At 42.8% G+C, this 23,273-nt stretch overlaps 1 protein-coding gene across 1 annotated transcript in view; it reads right to left on the minus strand.

The window, feature by feature from the left end:
• Positions 1-23,273, minus strand: part of RAD50 (RAD50 double strand break repair protein) — a gene marked incomplete in the record, with an annotated part of 1,663,481 nt that overhangs the window by 1,096,596 nt on the left and 543,612 nt on the right. The window contains 1 exon segment of the mRNA XM_044069198.1: positions 5,026-5,215. Coding sequence (XP_043925133.1) covers positions 5,026-5,215 — 190 coding nt within the window.

Here is a 23,273-nt window from a genome sequence, read left to right on the forward strand (position 1 = left end):
CTTCTTAACTCTGTACTCGTGGTGCTGCGGTAGCATTGTCACCTCACAGTTAGACGTTGCCAGTTTGATTCTCAGAGCTTCTTCTGTGGCGACATGCGTGAATGGGCGTTCCTTCGTTGAAGGTTGTGCGTTAGGCCCGGCAAGCCAGCACGTAAAAATCTACTGCCAATCATTAGCGGACCGGAGTTCCGCTGTGGCGAACCCTAACTGGGAAAAGCCAAAAGACACAAACAAACTCGCAGCTGGCTCAAAAGGAGGAAGAGTGAGTTTTTCCAAAACAAAGTTGAACTCCCAAGCTGGAGTTGGGACTCTCCTGGGTAGTATTAAATTTATGGCCCCTTTGAGAAACTACTTAAGCAGTGGGTGAGAAAAGAGGGGTGGTACTGTGTTGTAATGAGCTGAAATGGCTGAGGCATGAATTTTGATAGAGGAAAAGGAAAGGCCCTTGTGAAGCATCTAAGTTAAGTATTGAAGAATCTGAGGTAAATTGAGTGCTGCTGTGGCCATCCCTTGAGTTTGGTTCCAGGCACAGAATATTTTCCATTTTTCAGCATAAGATTTTCTAGTATTAGGCCTCCTTGCCTCCAAAATGACATCCAACACTTGTTTACTGAGGGATGGTAAAGGAGAAATTAGGTAATAAGCCAGACTGCCAGGTTCAGGGTCTGAAGCTGGGGGTGCAGAATCTGGCTCTCCTGCTGATACAACAGGGTAGGGGTCTGAGGCAGGTGCCATGGGGCTAGCAGTGACACACTGCGCAAGAGGGGGTACCAGTGTGGCGTGGCCAGTCTGGTGCAATCAGTATCATCCTTGGTTTGTCTGGTTTGATCTTTAGTAGTACTTTGGAGAGGAGAGGCAGAGGAGGAAAGGCATAAACTGATCGATTTTTCCAGGTGAAGGACACAGCATCCACTTTCCAAGCCTGTTTGTGGGGAGTCCTTCTGCAGAGTTTGTCCAATTGGCAGTTCTGGGGGGAGGCAAACCAGTCTATATCTGGGCTCCCCCATTTATTTATCAACATGTTGAAAGTCTTTGGTTCCAGTTTCCACTCGTGTGGGTCCATGAGATTTCTGCTTAATTCGTCTGCCAGTGTATTTAGTTTTCCTGGCAGGAATTGAACCTGTAGATGCACTTGGTAGCTCAAGGCTGTGTTCCACAGAGCCATGGCTAGTCTGCAGAGGGGGTAAGAATGGGTACCCTCCTGCTTGTTTATGTACCACATAATAGTGGTGTTGTCCATCTTTACCATTAATTGTCCTGGAAGAATGTGGTCCTTGAAGGCTGTCAGAGCATTCTGTACAGCTAACATTTCTTTCTGATTGATATGCAGGTGCATTTGACTTGGGTTCCATTTGTCCTGAATGCACTTTCCTGCCAGGTGAGCCACCCATGCATAATCTCATGTGTTTGCTGTTAGGGTTTGGGCGGCAGGGGGTAGAGTGAATGGTAGTCCCTTCTTCTGGTGGCAGGCCTCTGCCCACCAAAGGAATTCTAACCATAGTCAAGGTATGATAGGAATCATTGCTTCCAGATCCTGAGAATGTTGACACCATAGGCTTTTTAGATATCATTGTAGTTTCCTCATATGCAGTCTTGCATATAGAATTAGTAGAATGCAGGAGGCCATGAACCCCAAGGCTTGCAGTATTTGCCTTGCAGATAGCAGGGTTTTTGTGGCCACTAGTTTGAAGCAATTTGTAAAATGAATTTGTTTCTCTGGTGTGAGGAAAGCCATCTGGGAAGTTGTGTTCAAGCTTGCTCCCAGGAACATAACTTGCTGACAGGGTACCAGATGTGATTTCTTTTCGTTTATAGTGTAACCCAGACAAGTTTGCACCTTTTGTACAAATGCCAGATGATTCAAAAGTAAGTCCTGGCTTTCTGCCTGAATTAGACAATCGTCCAGGTATGGGCATATTTGAATATTTCTTTGCCTGCAAAATGCAATGACTGGAGCTTGGCACTTTGTGAATACCCTGGGTGCAGTAGATAAGCCAAAGGGCAGTGTAGAGAACTGACAGTGCATGTAGCCTGCTTTGAAGCATAGGTATCTTTTGCAAGAGTCCCTGATTGGGATGTGCAGGTAGGCTTCCTTTAAATCCAGTGTTGCCAACCTGGCATCTTTGCCTAGCATAGGAAGCAACTGGTGAAGAGTTAGCATCTTGAATTTTGGAATCAGCAAAAAAGGTGTTTAAGATAGAAAGGTCCAGGATAGGACGCCATGAGTTGTCTTTTCTGGGTACCAGGAAAGGTCTTGAGTAGAAACCTTGTCTCTTTTCCTCTTCTGGTACAGTTTGAATAGCCTTTATGCTTAAAAGGGAGAGTACTTGCTTTTGAGCCTCTGCCCACTGATTTGGGGGTAGATCTGGCCAACCGTTTGGGGTTGCTAACATGTGGAAGTGAAATTTGTATCCTTGGGAAACTATATTTAAAACCACTTGTCCTGGGTAATGAGTTCCCAGTTTTTTGCCTGCAGAGCAATCTTTCCCCCTAAAGGAGCAGTAAGTTGAGAAGTGCTTGGAAGTTTTAAAGTTAAGTCATTCAGACAGTTTACCATGGGGGTGGGGGGTCTTACTACTCCCTGATTTGGAAGTGGGAGCCCCCCACTACTTAGTCCTGTGCGTACCCTAGGATTGAAGCCTGGGTGTTCTGCTGGTTCTGGTTTTGGACTGAGAAGGCCTGGAAGAGGCAGGAAAGGGCCAGTTCTTAGAGGGTCAATGCCTACTAAATCTTGGAGGCTGTACTTGTAGGAAATCTTTAACAGTTTGCATATATTTAGCTTTTTCCTCAATCTTTTTAAGAACTTCTTCCACTTTGTTGCCAAACAGGCGGTCCTGATTTAGGAGAGCATCCAGCAATTTAGCTGTAACATGATCTGGCAAGGATTGCTCCTTAAGCCAAGCATGCCTTCTAAGTATAGACCCAGTGACAGCAGCCATGCAAGATGTCTCTAGTGAATCAAAACCGCATTGCAAAGTATGTTTTCCAACCTGTTCAGCAGAATGCATTAAATCATGTAAATCCTTATTTTCAGCACAATCAGGAATCAACATCATTTTCTGTTTTAGCAATCCAATAATATGCTATTGATACTTTAACATATGAAACTGGCAATTTAAGGTCCTACTGGCCCTAATGGCCAAGATTACAGAAGTGTATACCCTTCTTACCCCATCTATCCAGCTCCCTGGAGTCTCTATCAGAGGGGGTAGGATTTTTGGCAGTAGTAGCCTTAATGCCCTTGGGTCCCTGTGAAATGGTCTGAAGATCCACAGTAGGATTTTTGAAAAGGAACTTGTGAGAGTCAGAAACCCTGTAATATCTATCAGGTTTTCTGGGAGCAGGAGATAAAGAGTCAGGGGCTAAACTAGATTCCGAAAAGGCATCATCAACAATGTCTAGTACAGGAGGGATAGCTAAAGGCATGTGATGGGGCAGGAGTAAGAAATCTCTAAGCCTCTTTTTAGAATCAGAGAAAACCTGGCTTTCCCAACGAAAATTCTCCCTAAGGTTTCACCAAAAGAGAAATCCTCTGGGGCAGCGGAGGGAATAGAGTCCTCTGCATCAGAATCCTCATAGGTAGATAAGGGTAAATCCTGGTCATCAGAGGAAACAGAAATTTCAGAATCCTTGTCAGAAGTATCATAAGCAAATTCAGTCCTAGGTCTCAGAGAGAAAAGATTGGCTTCCCCTGATTAAAGTAATAAGGTCTTCAGTCATTCTTATCATTTGTTTTTTAGGCATAGAGGCCTGACCATGCGGTCTGGGTGTCAGTTTTCTAGGCATGGTTCGAGTTTTAGGCCTTGAAGAAGAAGATGGCGTCAGTTTAATAAACAAGTCAGTAGACCTGAATACACCCACAGAAGCCGGTGCCTGCACAGCGGCTCCAGACCCATCCAAGGTAGAGACATCCGCAGGTTCCACAGTTGAAGCATCTCGTGGCATACTGGACTCCGAATGGGTCTCAGTAGAGGCCTGCGAATCTGAAGTAGCGGATATCAGGGGCTACGAAAGCACCTCACTGAGTACCAGCGAACTGGTGACTGGCTTAGGAGAAGCGTCGTCAGCAGCTTTGGACCTAGGCGGCCTGTATCTGTCTTTATCTTAGCATTTTTTCGGAATGTCGGTAGTCGGATGGCTTACTGAAGACATATCTGGATAATTGGACTGAGTACCAAAATATTTAGAAGTGTAAATATACCGACGACAAATAGTTCGTTGCTTAAATAAGGCACAAAACCAACAGCGAAGTACGTCGTGGTGAGGGCCTAGGCAAGGAATACAGTACGAATGAAAATCTTTAGGAGGTATTTGCTTTCCACAAGAAATACAATTATTGACTTTTACTGACATTGGTTTAGAGCAAGAAAAAGTTTCCCCAATGGGGTACTTAGCTTTAGTTGAAGACTTCGGTACTGAAACTTGAAAACGAAAATTTCAGGAGTTGGCTGACCAGCACTTGCGAACTGCTTCTGCTTCGGGCACTGCACGGCAAGAAAGACTGATGTAATGGCGTTGGCTGCATGCTTTATACTCCTGACTACGTGACGTCATGGAAGATGAGACAGCAACTGATGCAGGACCCAAGATTTTGATAATCAGGCCAACTGAGGGCTACTGCAAGCAGATAACCCAAATGTGATGGCTTCAACAGTGAAACACAAAGAACATCAGTTAAACAGCAAACAATAATTCAGTAGCACAGATGGTTATAGTTAGCAGTCCCAACGTGAGAAGCCTAGCTCAAAGGGTGGACAGCTATCTACAGCTGATTCCTATGTGTAAGGAACGAAACTGCAGCAACAATCCTTAACAACAAGGTTTTCAAGAGGTAAAGCTGATTAAGATTCTATATGTGTAACTGTGTTACAGTTACTGGACTACTCAACACTTTCCTGCTCATTTGGATTAAACACCACCTCTACTGAACTACTGGATACACCACCATCATAAACTTTTAGCTCCTCTCTCAAATATCTTCTGAATAAGTGGTAATAAGAAACTTAATCTTTTTATTTATTTTACCTGATATCTTTCCATAAGCGTAATGTCTTGGAGGCATGCTTTGGCACTTTCCTCTTCTGATATGAGAGTGATATGCAGCGTTTCCAGCTCTTCAATGTCATTCTTCAGCCGCTGAATGTCTCTGTTTACATTCTGCAGCTTGTTTCTCAGTTCTGGCAGATCTTTCTCCCTTAGCTCAGTTACAGTCTCCCTGGTACATGAATACAATGATAAATCATTAATGACTGCAGATAAACAGGAAGTATGACACACTTGCAAAAACTTTCTGAAAACTGACCACACTGTATGCATTAAAAACACAAATATGCAAACAGAAACTACTATCCATGCAGAAATGAAATGGAATAGTAATGAACTGAAGTTTGAGTGCATTATGAAAAGACCTTGGATACAAGTAAACAGAACATGATGGATAAACACGTTATATAATGACAATAATGATAGATCTCTGTCTTGTCAGTTTCCATCCAGTTCAACCCATCAGTTATTAGATTAGACTTGATCTGATGCTGTCTTTCCAACAGACTTCAACTCTAGAGCTCCACCTCCTCTACCCATAATACTGTGCTCTCCCTAGCTACCTCAGCTCAATTTTGCCCTCACACAGATGTTAAACATGTGTAAGAACCACTCCTGTATCTTAACATATGAATTGAATGGGGAAAACTTGTGTGAAGGCTGCCAGTCTAGCCAGATAGAATTTGATAGATAATTCTGTCATCTGTAAATATTAATGTAAACCACAGGCTTGTGTTCTTCAATGGTAAAAATAGTGTTACATGTGGAACTGCTGTAAGGAAGCCAAGTCAAGCATTTTTGTCTTGACCATCCAACTCATCAGCACTCTGCCTTTGCTCTATATGTACTTTTATCTTAGACTTGTGTTTTCTCTTAGAAATAGCTAGAAACTAGAAAGATTAGACTAAGTGTTTTTCTGTGATGTCAGAACTGTGCTACTGAATTATTTTAAGTATTGCTCTGTGATCTCTGAACTCTTGACTAGCACTGTGTAGTAAGTATTGTCTTGTGTCTATTATTTATTATTAAATATTTTAAACCCTTTCAACTGTGGCTGTTTTATGTAGAGATAATTTAAGCTCGTGAGATACTTGCATGCCTTTGGTAAAATTGTACAAAGTCACTCCTATAGCTTTAGCCCTGGGCGATACTACCAATTGGATAATAACTTTTCTAAAGCACCATCATCATAGATAAATTACTAAAGCTGGGCATTAATCCCCACGTCACTCAATGGGTTGCAAACTGGCTTACATACAGAACACACACTGTAAAAGTAAAAGACTCCAAATCCAGCTCCAGACAAATGACAAGTGGTATACCGCAGGGTTCTGTCCTGGGACCACTCTTGTTTGGCATCTACTTTCTGAAGTACAGGCCAACACTAAGGGACTTTGGCTTACAAAGTTTGCAGATGACTACAAGCTGGGAGCCATTATTGAATCTCCAAATGATGTGGATAGACTACAAAAGGACCCTACCGAAACAGATGTCTGGTGTCAGAGCCATGGGATCAAGCTAAATGCCAAAAAATGTATAGTTGTCACCTTTGGTAAAAAACACGTATGTGTGAACTACCACATAGGTGGCAGTACACTAAACATCGAAAGTGTGATAAGAGACCTAGGGACACAGGTGGACAGTGGTCTCACCTTTGATAATCACATAGCCACAACAGTTAGAAAATCCTTCTACGTGGCACACCTCATCACTAAGGGCTTTTCATCCAGAAAAAAGGAGGTCATTGTCTCTCTCTGTACTTACCCATCATTAGAGCCATTATAGAATACAATGCCCCATTTGGTATGAACCTCACAAGACATCTGCAGCAACTAGAAAGGCCGCAGAAATACCTCACAAAAACAATCACAGGCCAAAACAGATGCCTTATGCTGACCGTCTAAAGAAACTCCAGCTATACTCTGTCGCATATCGCCTACTCAGAGGCAATCTCTGCCTAACATAGAAGGCCATGTCAAACCCAGAGTTGTTGGACTTGCTACACTTAAAGAAATCCGAATCCCTCAGAGTCACATGCTCCAGGGATCTTAACCTCATCATCACGATGAATAGAACATGCTGGAGGGACATGTTCCTGATCCAGAGACTCACCATAGTCTGGAATAGGCTGCCCATACACCTGGGGATCACATCAGTAGCCCTGCTAGATAGGAGTCCAGGAAAGTAAATATTTGTGGGAAGCAATAGCCAGGGAATCATTATGGCTAGGCTTGTATAGGCCTTAGGGCCGATAGCCTAGTACCTACCTATGAACCATAATATTGTACAGTAATAACTGGACACCCTTTTAAGTGCCTTTGAGTAGCTGATAAATATTAGCTGAGTGGTGGCAGTGATTTCTACCATATAGTCTGGGTAAAAGGGGCAGCCGGAGAACATGTGCCAGCCTTCCCCCAGAAGTGTCTGTGTGGTTGTATAAACTCTTATCTCAAAGTGTGTGTGTCTCAGCTACTTGGGTAGGGACATGAAGCACTGGTTGGACAGAGGGGGTGCTGGAGATTTTAGCTTGCCCAGTTGGCTGAAATCTGGACCCTATAGTTGTGCCAGTGGGGAGTCTTATTGGGGACCTGGAGAGCAAGGGAGCGACCAGCCCCAGACTGACTGTGATTTCTGTGTGCTCTTAAGGGAAATTGCACTTTACTGTGTGTAGCTGTTATCCTCTCTCCTATATGAGACGCCCCTCACTGGTGTTAGTGGCAAGGATTGAGGCTCCTTGATTGCTAGGCCAGGGCACGGGCATCACACCTTGAAAGCTCAGTTGCACACTGACATAGGCAATAAAAAAAGGCTGTGGAAAAAAGGGAGGGGTGGTTGAACCAGATAGAGACAGACGACATGGATTCATTGTTATGACATGTACATAACTTTCATATCCATGTAGACTTTTCCATCTAGCTTCAACCCATAGGAGACAGTCCCCAACCTTGCAATCCCAGGGAGGCCCAAGGAGACATTTCTCAAAATGACTGAACCAAAAGAGGCCATGGACCTTGACTAAATATTCAATTTGTAATGGGACACAAAAGTATGAGTATTAGCCCAAGTAGCAGCAGAAATATCAATCAAGGCTCTAGAGAAAAAGGCTATACAACTAGCCACTCTCTGGTTGAATGACCTTTAAGTTTAGCCAGCAAAGACTTTCCTTTCAAACTGTACACAAACAAAATATGCAGAGAATAAGCAGTCAGAGATGCAAAGGATAAGCAGTCAGAGAGCTGTTTGGATAGGGTTGCTTTCTACACTAGCCTGGTCAGTCTGGCCTTGGAAAAGGAAACAAAGAGTTGCTCAATTTTCTGAAAACCTTTTCTCCTGTCTAAACAGAATCCCAACTGTATGTGAATGTTGAGACAGTATAGCAAATATTCTCCCTTATTGCTAAAGTTCAGAAAAAACACAGGCAAATGAATAAGCTGGTTCAAAGTAGACTCCGGGGCTACCCTGGACAAAAAGAAAGGATCTGTCCTGAGTGTAGCCATATTTTTGTGGTAAATTAGATAAAGAGAAACAAAGAATAACATCTGCAGGTCCAAAATCTGTCTTGCTGAAGCAATAGCCTCCAAAAAGAAGGTTTTGCTTGACAGCAACTTTACCAGAAAGGTAAAGGCTTAAAGAGAAGACTGTCCAAAACCTACAGCATGAACATCAAATCCCAAGGAGGGACAGTATCCAGAACTGGGTGGCATAACAAAAAACTACCCCTCAAAAAAGCCTTAGAAATCTTAAGGGCAGATAAAGGAGTGTTATCTTTACCAATGTGAAACTGCAGCAAGCTGAATATTGATGGTAGAGTAGCTCAAAATAGATTGATAAATGCCAGCAAGGAAATCAAGGATAGCATCAAATGGGGCTGAAAAGGGGTCTAGACCTTTGGACAAAGCCCCAAACACAAAACATTTCCATTTGCTAGCAATGATCTTTCATGTCTAAAACTACTGAGAAGAGGATAAGATATTTACAACTCTGAGAGCTTGGCATACCTTGCCATTATGGGAACTGAAGAAACCATGTGGTTATCTCGTACGCAGGCTAGGCAGAGGAATCACCGCTAGATGGGAAATCAACTTCAGAATGTGGTCGAACACCCAGGGTGGGTGTCAGACGTGAGGCCTTGAAGGGGAACCATTCTTGCTGGGGACAGAAGAGAGCAATGAGAATCACAGTTGCTCTGCAATGGGCTGCTTTCTAAAATAATTTTATTAAGATTGGATTCGGCAGGTAGACTTACGGTGACCCAGAGGCCAAGCATACAGAAGAGCATCCCTGTGTAACTGCCCCTTAGGAGGGACCAGGGCATAAAAACCTGCTACACTTTGTGTTGGATCACAGCAAGAGGCACTCAATGTCAAAAAATCCAAGCTGCTACTTCTGGGTTTAGGGGCTATTTGTGAGGAAGAAAGATATTCCTGCTTAAAATGTCCACTATGTTGTTGGACCTCCTCAGGATGTGCACTACGATCAGAAACCGTTGAGAAGAAATAGCCCACTGCTACAACCCCATGGCTTCCAGCACAAGGGTAAGACTGAGTAAACACCTGCATATTGAGGTACTAAACCTCACACAATATCTGTTTGAACGGTACCAAACTCCAGACAATATCTGTCTGAACCAAGATCAGATCATAGGGGAGAACGTCCTGAAAGGCCTTTAACTCTAGTAGGGCCACTCTTCAACTCCAAGACATTGATATGCAGGATTAAAGGAAGATGATTAATTTGATTCAAGGATAAATCATTAATCACTTTGCACATAAATGAAGGATTGGTATGAGCAGGCATCTTGTTTTTGTTTAAAAAAAAAAGTGGAACTGCCAAGAGTGTTTGAAGTTCAAAGACCCTCCTGGCTGAAGTAAGATCTACTAACACTACAGTCTTCCAAGTACAGTGTTGCAAGGAAATGGAAACTGCAGGTTCAAAAGGATACCGAGTTGATTCCTCAAGAACAAAATTAAGGCCCAAGAAAGAGGAAGAGGTTTTCTTGGGGGCCTAATATGAAAGATGCCTTTCAGAAAATGTTTGACTTCAAAACTAGAAGCCAGTGGTAGAGTCAGAGGCAGACAAGCAGAAATGGCCAATGAATGAGCTTTTTTGTGTGAGGAAGTAACTCATACACACAAACGACAGTAGGAATATGACAGAAAAGGGGCTCAGATCATGCTTGGAGACACCAAACAGAAAATCTCTTCCATTTAGTCGCATAAGATTTTCTAGTAGTGGGTTTCCTAGCCTCCTGCAAAACTCGATGGACATCCTCAAAAAATGTCTGAATGGAGTTAAAACCATTTATCACCAAGGAGTCAAATGAAGGGTGTACAAGTGAGAGTGAATGAGAGATCACTTGCCCTGTGAGAGTAGCTCTATCCTGTGAGGTAACTTGTAATGATTTTTCCTGGTCAGTTGAAACTGAAGGAAGAACCAATACTGCCTGGGCTAAAAGGGAGTCACCAGCAAAATTTTGGGTTTGTTCCATATGATCCTGCGCAGGACTTGTGGCAACACAGGAAGAGGTGGATAAGCATGCAGAAACATCTCCTTCTGGGAAAAAGACATGGTATCCACCCTCCATGAACAGAGGACTTGGCACTCTGGAACAGAACTGGGAAGCTGTCTCTTCAGAGGGGAGGCAAAAAGATCAACTTGAGGAGTACCTCACTGATGAACAATATTCAGGAGCACCTCCCTGTGAAACAACCATTTGTGAGAATCGGTCCTGGACCTACTCAAAGTGTCTGCCATTAGATTGTGCTGTGAAGGTATGTAAACCGTTTGAAGGGTCAAGTGACGGTAGACTGCAAAATAACAAGCCTGAAGAGCTAGCCTGCAAAGAAGGTATGGCTTTGTGTCCCCCACCCCCGCTTGTTGATATACCACATGATTGTGGTATTGTCTGTAAAATCCTTACAGGGATACAAAGTGAGTGGACAGCACGCAGAGCCAGAATCAGAGCTCTCATCTCCTTGATGTTGATATGGTCTGCTAGTTGTACAAGAGACCAAACCCTGTCTGGAAACTGACACTGTTAGAGGAAGCTCAATCGTGATCTGAAGCATCCATGTATAGCTCCTTAGAGGGAATAGGAAACTGAAAATGCAGGCCAGGATTCAAAAGATCTAAGGAGTCCACCAGTGGAACTTGAGCTGGAGACAAGGTAAGAGAGGAATGGTAAGATCCAGAGGATAGCAATGTTGAAGCCAAACAGTTATGAGGTAACAACGAAAATTCCTCATACAGAGTCTGACAAAAGGTACCATAGGAATGGTGAATGCCATGAACCCTGCAGCTCAAAGGAATTCCCTTGCAGGAAGCACTGAAAGAGGAAAAAGAAAGTGAAAATAAGTTGCCAAGGGCATGGACTCAAGAGGCGGCAGCAATGCTATCACTGACATAGCCTGAATCCTGCAACCTAGAAAAAACTGATCTTGACAAGGGGTCAGCACAGATTTTGAGAGGTTCAAGGTGAATCATACACTTTGCAAAATTAGTACTGTAAATTCACCATCCCAAAGAAGATGATCTGGGAGGCAGCTTGAATCAAGAGGTGGTCTAAATAAGAAAACAATTAAATTCACTGAAGCCTGCAGAAGGTCACCACTGGGGCTAGACATTTGATAAAGACTCTCAGGGCCTTAGAAAGGCCAAAAGGCAAAGCAATGAACTGATAATGTGAGGAAGAAACAAGGAACCGTAAAACCTTCCTAAAGAGATGGTGAATAGGAATGTAAAGATAAGCTCTGAGACACCAGGAAAGCTTGGGGAAGCATCAAAACATCATCCTAAAGGAAGGACTCTTTAGAAAAGCATTAAAGAAAGAATGATTCAGAATGGGCATTCAAGACCCCCTTCTTCCTAGGAACCAGAAACTTTCTGGAATAAAACCCTGTGCCGTTTTGAGAGTGGGAAATGGTCCACCAAACAGATCCCCAAATAAAAGATTCTGAAGAATCAAAGGCAAATGAGGAAGCTGGCAAGCATAAGGTTGATGAAGACCAGAAAAGGGAGGAAGGAACTTCCAAACCATAAAATAATCAATCTGAATGGTGGAAAGCACCCAAGAGTGTGTGGTTATCTCCTGACAAACAGGAGAGGATTGAGTTAACCTCAAGGAAAGAGGAATCTGGCCAACAGGCAGAACAGGCTGAATGTCAAACGGAGGCAGATTTGTCAAGGAAAGAAGGTTTTTGACTCTTAGAACACTGAGAAGACTTTTCAGGAACAATCCTCTTGTAGCACCTCTTTTATCCCGTAGAAAGCTGTCTAAATCCTCATTTGTACAAAGACAGCTGAGACATAATTTCTCTAAAACCTAGGAACAGGAATAAGAAAGATAATTTCAGATCCTGCATGACTTTCCCCTTTGTCTTGTAAGGTCTTAAAACAGCTCAACCACAACACAGCCAAAGCGATTGTGGTCATCTGAAGGAAAATCCAGGAGCTTTGACTTGATAAAATCGAGGAGAGCCTGTAGGTATAACCAAGAGTACCTTCTCATTACAGATCCTGATGCAGCTGCCCTACAGGAGGCATCAGCAGCATCTAACTGCAATTTATAGACTGACTAGTCACCTGGGAAGCAGTGCTCAACAAAGAATTGGCAGAAGACTTTGCTGAGAATCAGGCAAATTAGTCAGAATATCTCCAAGCTGAGACAGAAGAGCAAGCATATTTATTTATTTATTTATTTATTTAAATTTGTTGACCGGGAGTGTCCAACTGGACGTAGGTCCATTTTCTGCGGAGGCCTGGGGAGAAAAGCTCCACAGTTAAAATAAACAGGCAGTATTTACATTGGATTACATAGTGATTAACAATTTACATAGCAATTACTTACAACATATTTACAGATGAAGAACATAGTACATCAGTAGACAACTAGAATCTTTATCTGTGAAGTTCATACCAGACATTAACAAATGTTACAAGAAGAAGTTTTTGCTGTATAATAAGTACTGGCTTATGAGCATCTGAGCTTGCTATAATCAAGGTAGTTAGTGGAGTGGAAAGAAAGGTAGTGGTTGGATGGGGTGGATGATATTAGAGTGGGAGTTGCAAGGGCATAGCCAGCATGTTTTTAGTTGCACTTTTAGTCAAGTTTTGAAGTGGGTGCATGATAGTATGGAGGTAATTGTGGGTGGGAGTGAGTTCCATAATTTGGCTATGGTGCAAGAGAATAGTGCTTCACCAGCAGAGTTATTGGCTTTAGTGATCTGCAAGTGATTTTTGCTGCTGGATCTTAGTGGTCTGGTGGTGCGATAGGGTTGGAGTAGATTCTGGAGGGATGGGACATTTAGTGGATAGTTTACTAGTTTGTGGGCGAGTGAAAGTTGATACCACTGAAGGAGGTGAGGGAGTTCAAGCCAGCCCAGTTCAGCAAGTGAGAGACAGTGGTGACTACGGTAGGATGCCCCTGTGGCGAGTTTGGCGATTTTGTTGTAGCAGGTCTCTAGCTTGTTTAGATCACATTGCCTTAGGTTGGTATATATTGGAGAGGCATAAAGTAGGGTGGAGATAAGGTGGGAATTTGCTATTGAAATCTTTGCTGCTTTGGTGAGAAATTGCTTATTTCTGTATAACGCTCCTAGTTTTTTGTGGACTTTTTTTATAGTCATGGATATGTGAATGTCAAATTTTAGTTTATTGTCTATTTCCACTCCTAGCAATTTGGTGTGTTCAGTTGGGTATATAGTGGTGTCGTCTTTTGCCGTGATGTTAAAGTGAGAGTTGTTTTGAGTATGTTTGGTGGGTTGGAAGATGAGTAGTTTAGTTTTGTTTTGGTTGAGTATTAATCGGGCATCGGATAACCATGTTTCAACAGAGGAAAAGGCTTCCTGTGTGACTTTTTGCAGTTTTGGTAGGGACTGGGCTGAGCAGATGATGGTCGAGTCATCTGCGTATTGTATGTGTGCGCCATGTTTGGTGGCAGAGGCTAGATTATTGGTGAAAACAGAGAACAGTAGGGTCATACCTAATCATACGAGTCTGGTAGTTAATGGTTTTGAAAGCTGAAGTATGCACTTTCTTCCCATAACAGTCCAAAGTGCAACTGTCCTTGTCTGAAGATAAAACCTTAGAAGAGAACAGCTAAGGAAAATCATAGCAGAGTCAGAGCAAGGGCTTTTACACAAAAACCTCTGAGCTCCAGGGACTTTGTAGAACCTGTCAGGCTTCTGGGTAGCAGGAGGTTGGGAATCAGGGGCTTGAGAAGCTGAAGAGAAAGTAACTGTAGAATGTCAGGAAGAATCAAGGTACTTGCGTATTATCGCAACCAGATTTTTGCGGTTGCGAAATTTGCACTACTCACATCTTTTAAAGTTAATTAAATGTAATGAACTCTTTTTAAAAGATTTTGCAGACCTGTATGGCTTTCTGTACATTTTTCAGAATGAAAAATCATGTTTTTTTCCATTTTTTTTTCGGAGCCACAGTACATGACAAACATTAAAGCACTCCAAGTACTGATGACAAATCCTTAAACTATGATGAGGTAAGTCACCACCTCAGCTACTTGCTAAGTAGAGCATTATGCGTGATCGATGTGATCTGAGAGTAACAACAACCTGCTTTACAAGCATGGTCCTTATGTGGGAAATTCTAAATTGGTGTTCCTACAGGTCTGTAGTAGTGCGGGTAGATGAGCACAGAGGAGTTCAACTTTTGCTCCTTGCATGCATGACAACAACGTTGTGAGCCTGCCTTTACCGAGCAGTTTTCATAGGGTGGAAATTGAGGTGGCCTACATCGCCTCTGCTTACATGCCTAACCCTACTATACTAACATGAAATGTAGCATTCCTACTTGCAAAAGTAGTATGTATCCCATCACGGCACAAGTTTATAGTGTATTACAGTAGCTTAAGTAAGGTTGGATGGTGGAACTTTGAAAGTTATTGCGCACAATGACAGTTGTCCTCCTGGTTGCGGGGACATGTTATGAAAATCAGATGTACTAAGGACTATTACATTGTCATCATCCCCAGACACTTTCACTACATATCTCGGCAGGAGTATAGCTTGGAAATGAGCATTTTACCTGCTCGGTATTTGGTTGCGATAATATGCAAGTACCAGAATTAATATGCAAGAACTCATAGTACCTGTTTTAGACATACGAACCTTGGAACAATCTCCTTTAAAATATTTCTTCATACAGTATTCCCAAAAGAAAATTCTTCCATAGGGAAGACTAGAGAAATAGAATCCTCTTCCTCAGACCCTAAAGCAAGAGAACAATGGATATGAGAAGAGTAAGCCAAAGACTCTATCTGAATCCAAATCTAACTCATCATAGGACTTAGATGGAGTACAGGACTAAGGAACAGACGAGCCTTGAGGAGGCTTTAAAGACATAAGGGCATTAAAAAGACCCTGTGAGAAATCCTGTCATTCCTTTTGAGGATCCTTTGCCACAGGAGCCACGTCTGATCTTCTGTTTCTTTTACAGGGGAACATCAGCCCTAACAAACCTACGAGGTTCAGACTCCTACCTAAACTCAATAGGCTTACTAGAGACTTCATAACTAGTGTCTAGGGAATCTCTCTAGGCCCTCAGACGTTATCAGCTGCAGTTCCCCCTCCATGCCTGCAGCAGACATAAGGCACAGCCTCAGTGGACATGTGAGTAGCAGCCGTCTGTCAGATCCAACTGGGTCGTGGCAGAGGTAGATGACACCGGCATCAAATGGTCCTTGGGTTCATCACCCAACCCGACTGAGACATCTGGAGGAGAATGGGCAGAAGGACAGGCGGTGCTCACCTTGTAAGGCTTCTTTTTAAGTGGTGGCTGAATGTCAGGGTGGTTGGACTTAGAAGGCATGGTCCAAAACCTTCAAATATTGATTCTCCAAGTAAATAGAAAGGGAAGACAAACAGCTGTGCAAAGTATTCTTAAGAACTGTCTGACCACTCTCACAATGAGTAAGGCTGTGTGTTGCACCCAAACAAAAAAAGGCACTTGTAATTATCCTTATAGGAAATCTGCCTTCCATATTCACATTTTCCCTTCCTAGAGGCCATGTAAAAAGATAAAGCATCTAAAGGAAAAATAGGAAAGAAAGGACCCCAACGGGGCACTTATAAAGTTTCAGTAGCTGAACCAACTTGGCAAATGATCTACAGAATGACTTCATAAAATAGTTTTTGGACTGGCAGCAAATAAATTATGAGGATTAGGCACTCGTATATCACTTATGTAACTTACATCTTGGACATAGGACATACTTTTGACATACAGTGCCTGGAAGAAGATAAGGCTTTGCTTTGCTGGTCAGACATTCGGCTATCCTCAGCAGGATATTCCATCTATTAAGAATACTGACCATCTATTAAGAATACTGAAACAGTGATTAGGATAGACATCAACCATTACAACTCCCCTATACAATGATGGCCCATCTACAGACCCAGGCAATTATAAGGTCATAAGCCTCACTAGTCTGACATGTAAATCCAGAGAATGCATCATAGCATAATTTGTTTATGCAGACACATGCAATTTAACTGAACTAGACCCCACCCAGTTTGGTTTTCTGAAGGGCAGGTCTTGCCTCCTGAACTTAGGAAACTTCTTTGAAAACGTTACAAAGGCTGTGGACAGTGATCACTCTATGCACACTGCTTGTCTTGATCTGGTCAAGGCTTCTAATACCATTTCCCATGTTGGAATTAATGAAAAATTAGACACGCAATGTGGACCTTTACAGTGCTTGTTTGATTGCAATCTGGCTATCAAACAGATTCCAGGTTGAGAAAGTTACTGACACACTCTTTGAATGTAAAATGTCACAGGAATCTGTGCTAGGCACTCGCCTGTTTGGCATTCATTCTTCAGACATCCAAGCCAATAAAACAGAAATGTGCATAACCATTACTGCTATCCATTGACACTAAACACCTCCAGCAAGGTTTGGAACATGCATATACCTGTACTGAAAATGGTCTAAAATAAAAATGCAAAAAACTGCAGTGTAGTGGCATTCAGCAAAAAAAGCTCCTTCCACCACATATATTATAAATGGCACTCCTCTTCAGACAAAAGATGGTCATAAGAGACCTGGATACTTACGCAGACAACTCTCTCTCATTCGATCATGTTTCCACAATAGTTAGGAAATCCTTCCTTCTGGCCCAGTTAATTAGCAATGGAAGATTTTCAACAGCTAAAGAGCTCACCCTACTACTGTACTTCTCCCTTCACAGACATATCAATGCCTACAATGCCCCCTTTGGTATAACCAAATCCAAACATATCATTCATCTAGAAACTCTGTAAAGAATTCACACCAAGAAAAATGAAGGTCTTAAATCCTTCAACTATCCTTAAAGATTAGCAGAACTTTACTTATACTCAGCAGCCCACCAGCTGCTCGGAGGTGACCTGTGGCTTGCTATCGAGTTATGGAAGATCCAATACTATTTGACCTCCTATTGCTTCACAAAACCAGTCTCCATAAACACCCACACTACAGACCTAACTATACACCAATACATAAACAAAACTTGGAGAGGGATAGGTACCTAACATACAGTACTCCTAGACTATGAAATAATTGTCAAAAAAGACTAAAAAAAAGTACAACTTATCTAACCTTAAGGCAAGTATTGATGACTGGATGGCTTGACACAAATTCACACCAGGCTTCATACCTCTCAACCTCTCAGTGTAAGAAATCTGGACAAAGACTGACAAAAGAGACATTTTAAATATTACTCTTAAAAGCTTAGAAAGTTGCTAAAGTAACATGTTTTGTTTTAACATACAAGTCTGAAACTCAAATGTATGTCATTATTTAGTGACATCAGTCCTCAGATCATCCCAGTAATTTGTCAGAACACAGATTTTATGAGGATCAGACTAAAATATGAGCCAAAAATTTTGACATTCTGTGAAAATCTGTACAGTTGAGAGGAATGCCAGGCTTCTATAATGTCCTGCTCAATTTGAAAGGTAGACGGTATTAAGTACTTGACAAGGATGGCAAGAAATTGTAAGCTTTTCTACCTAAAGCTGTATATGGGTAGGCATTCTTATGGTCCCCATGATCACTTGCCTACTACTATTCCTATTAACTTTCATTCACTGTTGCCAACTTACCAACTGTCTTTGACAGTTCATGGCATTTTACGCTGTAGGTTTAGACTAAAATTATCTGATACAGAGGCAAGAAATGACTGAGGTGATGAGCTGTTTTTTTTTTTTTAAACTCTAATTTAAGCAGTACTTTACAGCAGAAGAAGCTGCTTACTGCAGGGTTTCAAAATTGAAAATACAAACTGAAGTGTCACAAGAAGAAATTTTCAGACCCTGTCTAGACATTCTGAAAGTAAGTCATTGAGTCCTGTCATTCTAACTGAATATAAAAAATCTGTCAAAACACAACAGATAATCATCTCATCTTTTGAGGAAGTACACTGTGGGAAAGAGAAATCTCAAACAAAAAACAAAATCCTGTCACTGCATCTGCCTACCACGACAATCTGGATAGGAGGACTGCTACACAAAGGCCATTTAAGTATCATTCTACAGACTGGTTGTTGCACCGCAGGAGGAGACATTTTGATCCCAATCCCTCTTCTAGAGTCCCCAAGACAAGAATCACGGCCCATAATTCCATATGGTTTATGTGAGTCTTCCTGGAGCTTCATTTTCTTTAAAGCATGGAGGAGTGGAGGTTTACACTCTCATAGCAAGGCATCTACCTTCAGAATCTGCAAAGGCCTGTGCTGCAGAAAGTGAAGACCGATATTACGATTAGTGGGGATGGTCCATTACCCCAAAGCTGAAGGCAGGGCGTAAGAAATTATAAGATCAATAAATGAGTGGTGATGCTGCATTCAATGAAACTTCACAGTCCAATGCAACACCCACATCCTCAGGCTCTGAAGGGTACCGTGAAGGTCATAGCCATCACTACATTAGGAAGGTCATGAGGGTCCAGAACCAGAAGCTCTGCTTTGTTCGCCAAAGTTACGAAACACACAACCTTATGGGACTTGACTGCAGGCAAGTAAAATCGATACAGGTAAGCATTCAGGTTTGCCACAATTAAAGTAATCCTAGGATTCAGATTCACAGAGGCCATCTACCACTTTATAAAAAGCTGAGATGTTATCAGAGAGTTAGCACACAATGTCAAAAGGAGAGAGTCATCCAGGAAGGGGCAGTCATTTTCTTGCAAGGCCTCTGTCACAGTGCCTAGCACTTCGATAAATACTCTGAATGTAGAGAAGAAATCAAATGGCAGCAGGAATATGTTCTATGGACCCCATATGATATGACAAAGTGCTCATATTGTTCATTGACACAATCCAGACATCCAGCAAAAATTAGACAATGATCTAATGGAGAATAAAGTACAGTTTTGTACCTACCATAAATGTAGATGTTCGAGTGTTCACCCTGCTGCAGTCATCACACTAGGGATTATCCTGTCGTCAGGCGGTCCCGCAGTCGGCCGGATTTCCAAAGTCTTGGTCCGACGTCGGTTGTTGTTGCCTCATCCCTGACGTCAGTGCGCCAGGGGGTACATATACTGCAACCGACGCCATTTTCTTCAGTTTTTCTTGCCCCAGATGTCAGGTGCCCCCAAAAAGGTGATCAAAATTAGTACCAAATGGTGTGAACACTGTACAAACACAAAATCCCTTCAGCTATAAGCAAATACATCAGTAATTCATAGCAGAGATTAAGCCAAAAGATCAGAGGGGTTGGAGGGAGGGTAACCTGGACTGCAGCAGGGTGAACACTCGAACATCTACATTTATGGTAGGTACAAAACTGTACTATGTTCATCGTGTTACCCTGCTGCAGTCATCACACTTGGGTTGAGTCCCAAAGCTAAGGCAGGGTGGAGGTATCATAGAGGGTTAGTGGAGGCAATGAGGCCCTGCAGAACTGCAGTGGCGAAGCCTGCCCTGGACTTAGAATAAAGAGGTAGGTGATAGTGTTTGGTGAAGGTGTGTACTGAACTCCAAGTTGCAGCTTCTAAAATTTCCTTGGTAGGGACGCCTCTGAGAAAGGCTGTAGAGGTAGCTGTTGCCCTGCTAGAGTGGGATCTAATGGTAGTAGGAACTGGTTTTCCATGATGGGTATAACAGAACCGTATGCAATGGCCTATCCATTTAGAAATGGTTTGTTTGGATATAGCCCTCCCTTGAGAAGCTGTAGCATGGGACCTCAACTTTGTTCTGGAAAAACTAACGTTACCTCCCTTTGAACCAGCTTTCTCTGCAGACCTTCAGTTCCTATCTTGGAAGACTGCCCTGCTCCTGGCAAATAACCTCTGCTAGGAGAGTCTCAGAATTACAGGCACTAGTGGCAGTGGAACCTTTCCTCATTTTTCATCAAGACAGAGTTTCTCTACGAACTAATCCTTCCTTCATGCCTAAGGTGGTCTCCAGTGTAGTTTAAAATCAAACCATCCATCTACCCACTTTCTTTCCCAGTCCACAGAACAAAGGTGAGAGACTCTTGCATTCCTTGGACATTCACAGGCAGCTTCGTTACTACTTGGACAAACTAAGGCTTTCAGAAAAACTGACCAGCTCTTTGTATCCTATGCTACAGCTTCTCAAGGGAAGGAACTGGGTTTTTAGCCATGGAAGCCTTAGCCCCCTTGGGACCCTGGGAGATAGTCTCTGGGTCAGCTACTGGGCTTTTGTAAAGAAATTTGTGGGAATCAGGTACTCTGTAGTATCTGTCAGGCTTAGGTACAGAAGGGTACAGAATCTGGGTTGAAACTGGATTCTAAATAGACATCATCCACAATGTCCAAAACAGGTGGGATGGCTAGAGGTCTGTGTTGGGGGAGTAAAAGAAACTCTCTGAGCCTTTTCTTGGAATCAGAGAAATCCTGACCTTCCCATTGGAAATGTTCCCTCATAGTGTGTAAAGTTTCCCAAAAAGAGTAGTCTTCAGGAGGGGAAGCTGAGGGAATGGAGTCCTCAGCATCAGAATCTTCATAAGGAGAGTAGGAATAGTCTTGGTCTTCAGAGGAATCCGAAGAAATAGACAGTTGCTCAGAAGCAGCAGAATCTTCCTCTTGTCTAGGCCTTTTGTCAGGAGGAGGCTGTGAACCCCTGATAAGAGAAATCAAATCTTCAGCCATTTTGAGCATCTGTTTCTTAGGCATAGGGCCTTGAACAGGAGACTGAAGTGTAGTCTTTTTAGCTTTAGAAGGAGTCTTAGACTTAGAAAACGTTTTGACTGTGAGAGTCGTCGGTCTGAAAACGCCCTCAGAAACCGATGGCGTTTCTGAAGGACCGACGTCCTTAGAAGGCATATCGTCGGAAGGGCCTGAAGTAAAAGGCTGCGTCGGCCTAGTACATTCCGTCAAAATAACCGTAGCAGTCTCGGGTTCCAGGACTGCGGTAGTCAGGGGCTGCGTCGGAGCCTCACTGATAACCGGAGACCGGATCAACCGAGGCCTCGGAATCGGGTTTAGGCCTTGGCTGTCGGTCCTTGTCCCTGCGTTTTTTGTGCACGCCGGTAGTCGGTAGCTCCGACGGCATGTTATAGTTAAATTTTCTACCAAAAAAGTGTCGTGCGAAATCAAAACGCCTTTTAATAGTACGCTTATTAAACCTAGCACAAAAACGACAAGAAGTGACGTCGTGATCAGGGCCTAGGCAAGGTATGCAATAAGAATGAAAATCCTTATGAGGTATTTGCTTCCCACAAGAAATACAATTGTTAACTTTTTCTGACATCGGTCTGAGGCAAGAAAAGTTTCCCCAATGGGGTACTTAGCTTTATAGAAGACTTCGGTCTGAAATTCGAATTCGATAATCTCAGGAGTCGGCCGACCGGCACTTGCGAACTGCTTCTGCTTCGGGCACCGCACGGCAAGAAAGACTGGGGAAAATGGCGTCGGTTGCAGTATATGTACCCCTGGCGCACTGACGTCTGGGATGAGGCGAAAACAACAGACGTCGGACCAAGACTTTGGAAATCCGGGCGACTGCGGGACCGCCTGATGACAGGATAACCCCTAGTGTGATGACTGCAGCAGGGTAACACGATGAACATCCAGCTGTAACCTAATGTAAAATATGTGCTCAGTGAAGATACAGTGGTCCAGAACAGGAAAGTCTCTTGCCTTTTCTTAAGATAAAAAGAGGTTAAAAAAAAGGCCTTGTTCAGAAAAAGGGACTCTCTATGGTTTCATGAGAAGCATAGACTTGGTCTCTGCTAAGAACTCTAGGAAGTTGATTTGATTTCTGAGTGTAGCCCTTTCTAGAGGAGGTTCTAGGAGCTCTGAGACATGGTCATTAATGATTATGTCAATGAACCACCAGTCTTTTGTAACAATTCCTGAAGCCAGGTTAAACTTTCAGAACATTCTTCTCCCCATGCAGATACCAAAAAAATGCACGCACGCACAAACGACAGACCTGGATTGTAGTCATAACTGCACAAGACTCCATCCTGGGTGACATGGCTGGCAATGCTGCGAAAGACAAGACTTACTGATGTTTGGAGGTCCTGAAACTGCAACAGAGTTTCTGCTTACTGGGAAACTGGTCTGATCTGGAAGCAGCAGGGACAAGAGGGAACAGACAGGCCTTTACACAGTGTCAAAATCTGTTTCAGCTTCTCTGGATCCACTGTCATGTCCAAAGAAGCCTGCACAAAGATGAACTCCTCAAGGAGGGGTTATCAAAGATAGACTGCTCAAGTCATCTTTAGACAGTCTCAGTCATGTAATTTTATGTAGGCAAATGTTAGACCTTTGTTGGTCTAGCAACAGCACTAGCATAGCCAAAATAACAATGAGCCAAATGGAAGGCCTCTGTAGAAATCATGGTAATGGCCTCTACCAACTTCTTCCTTAATCTCTAAAGATGAAGGCATACAAAAATACAGAGAGGACTGGATCCTGGACCAACAAAATACAGATATGTGGTATCTGGTATCAGTGTAGCATAGCAAAAGATTCTCTTGCCTATCCTGTCCACTGTTTTAGATTCCTTTTAAGGCAGTATGATGGAAATATGCTGAAATCTCTAGGAAAAATGCATGCAGCAGAGACCATAGCAGTCAGCCACGACATTTAATCAGAATCTTACTTCACTCACCTGGGAGCCTCCAGAGGGCATATGCTTCTTAGAGGTATCCACAGGACTCAGGATAGCAAAGACATCATTCTTGAGCAGAAGTTCCATGACTGGAATAACCACAATCTTCCTTTTCCACAAACCTATTTAGACATTCCAAGCAGG

The sequence above is a fragment of the Protopterus annectens genome, chromosome 4.part0, assembly GCF_019279795.1.
Source record: "Protopterus annectens isolate FY-2018-M chromosome 4.part0, PAN1.0, whole genome shotgun sequence".
Lineage (NCBI taxonomy): Eukaryota > Metazoa > Chordata > Ceratodontiformes > Protopteridae > Protopterus > Protopterus annectens.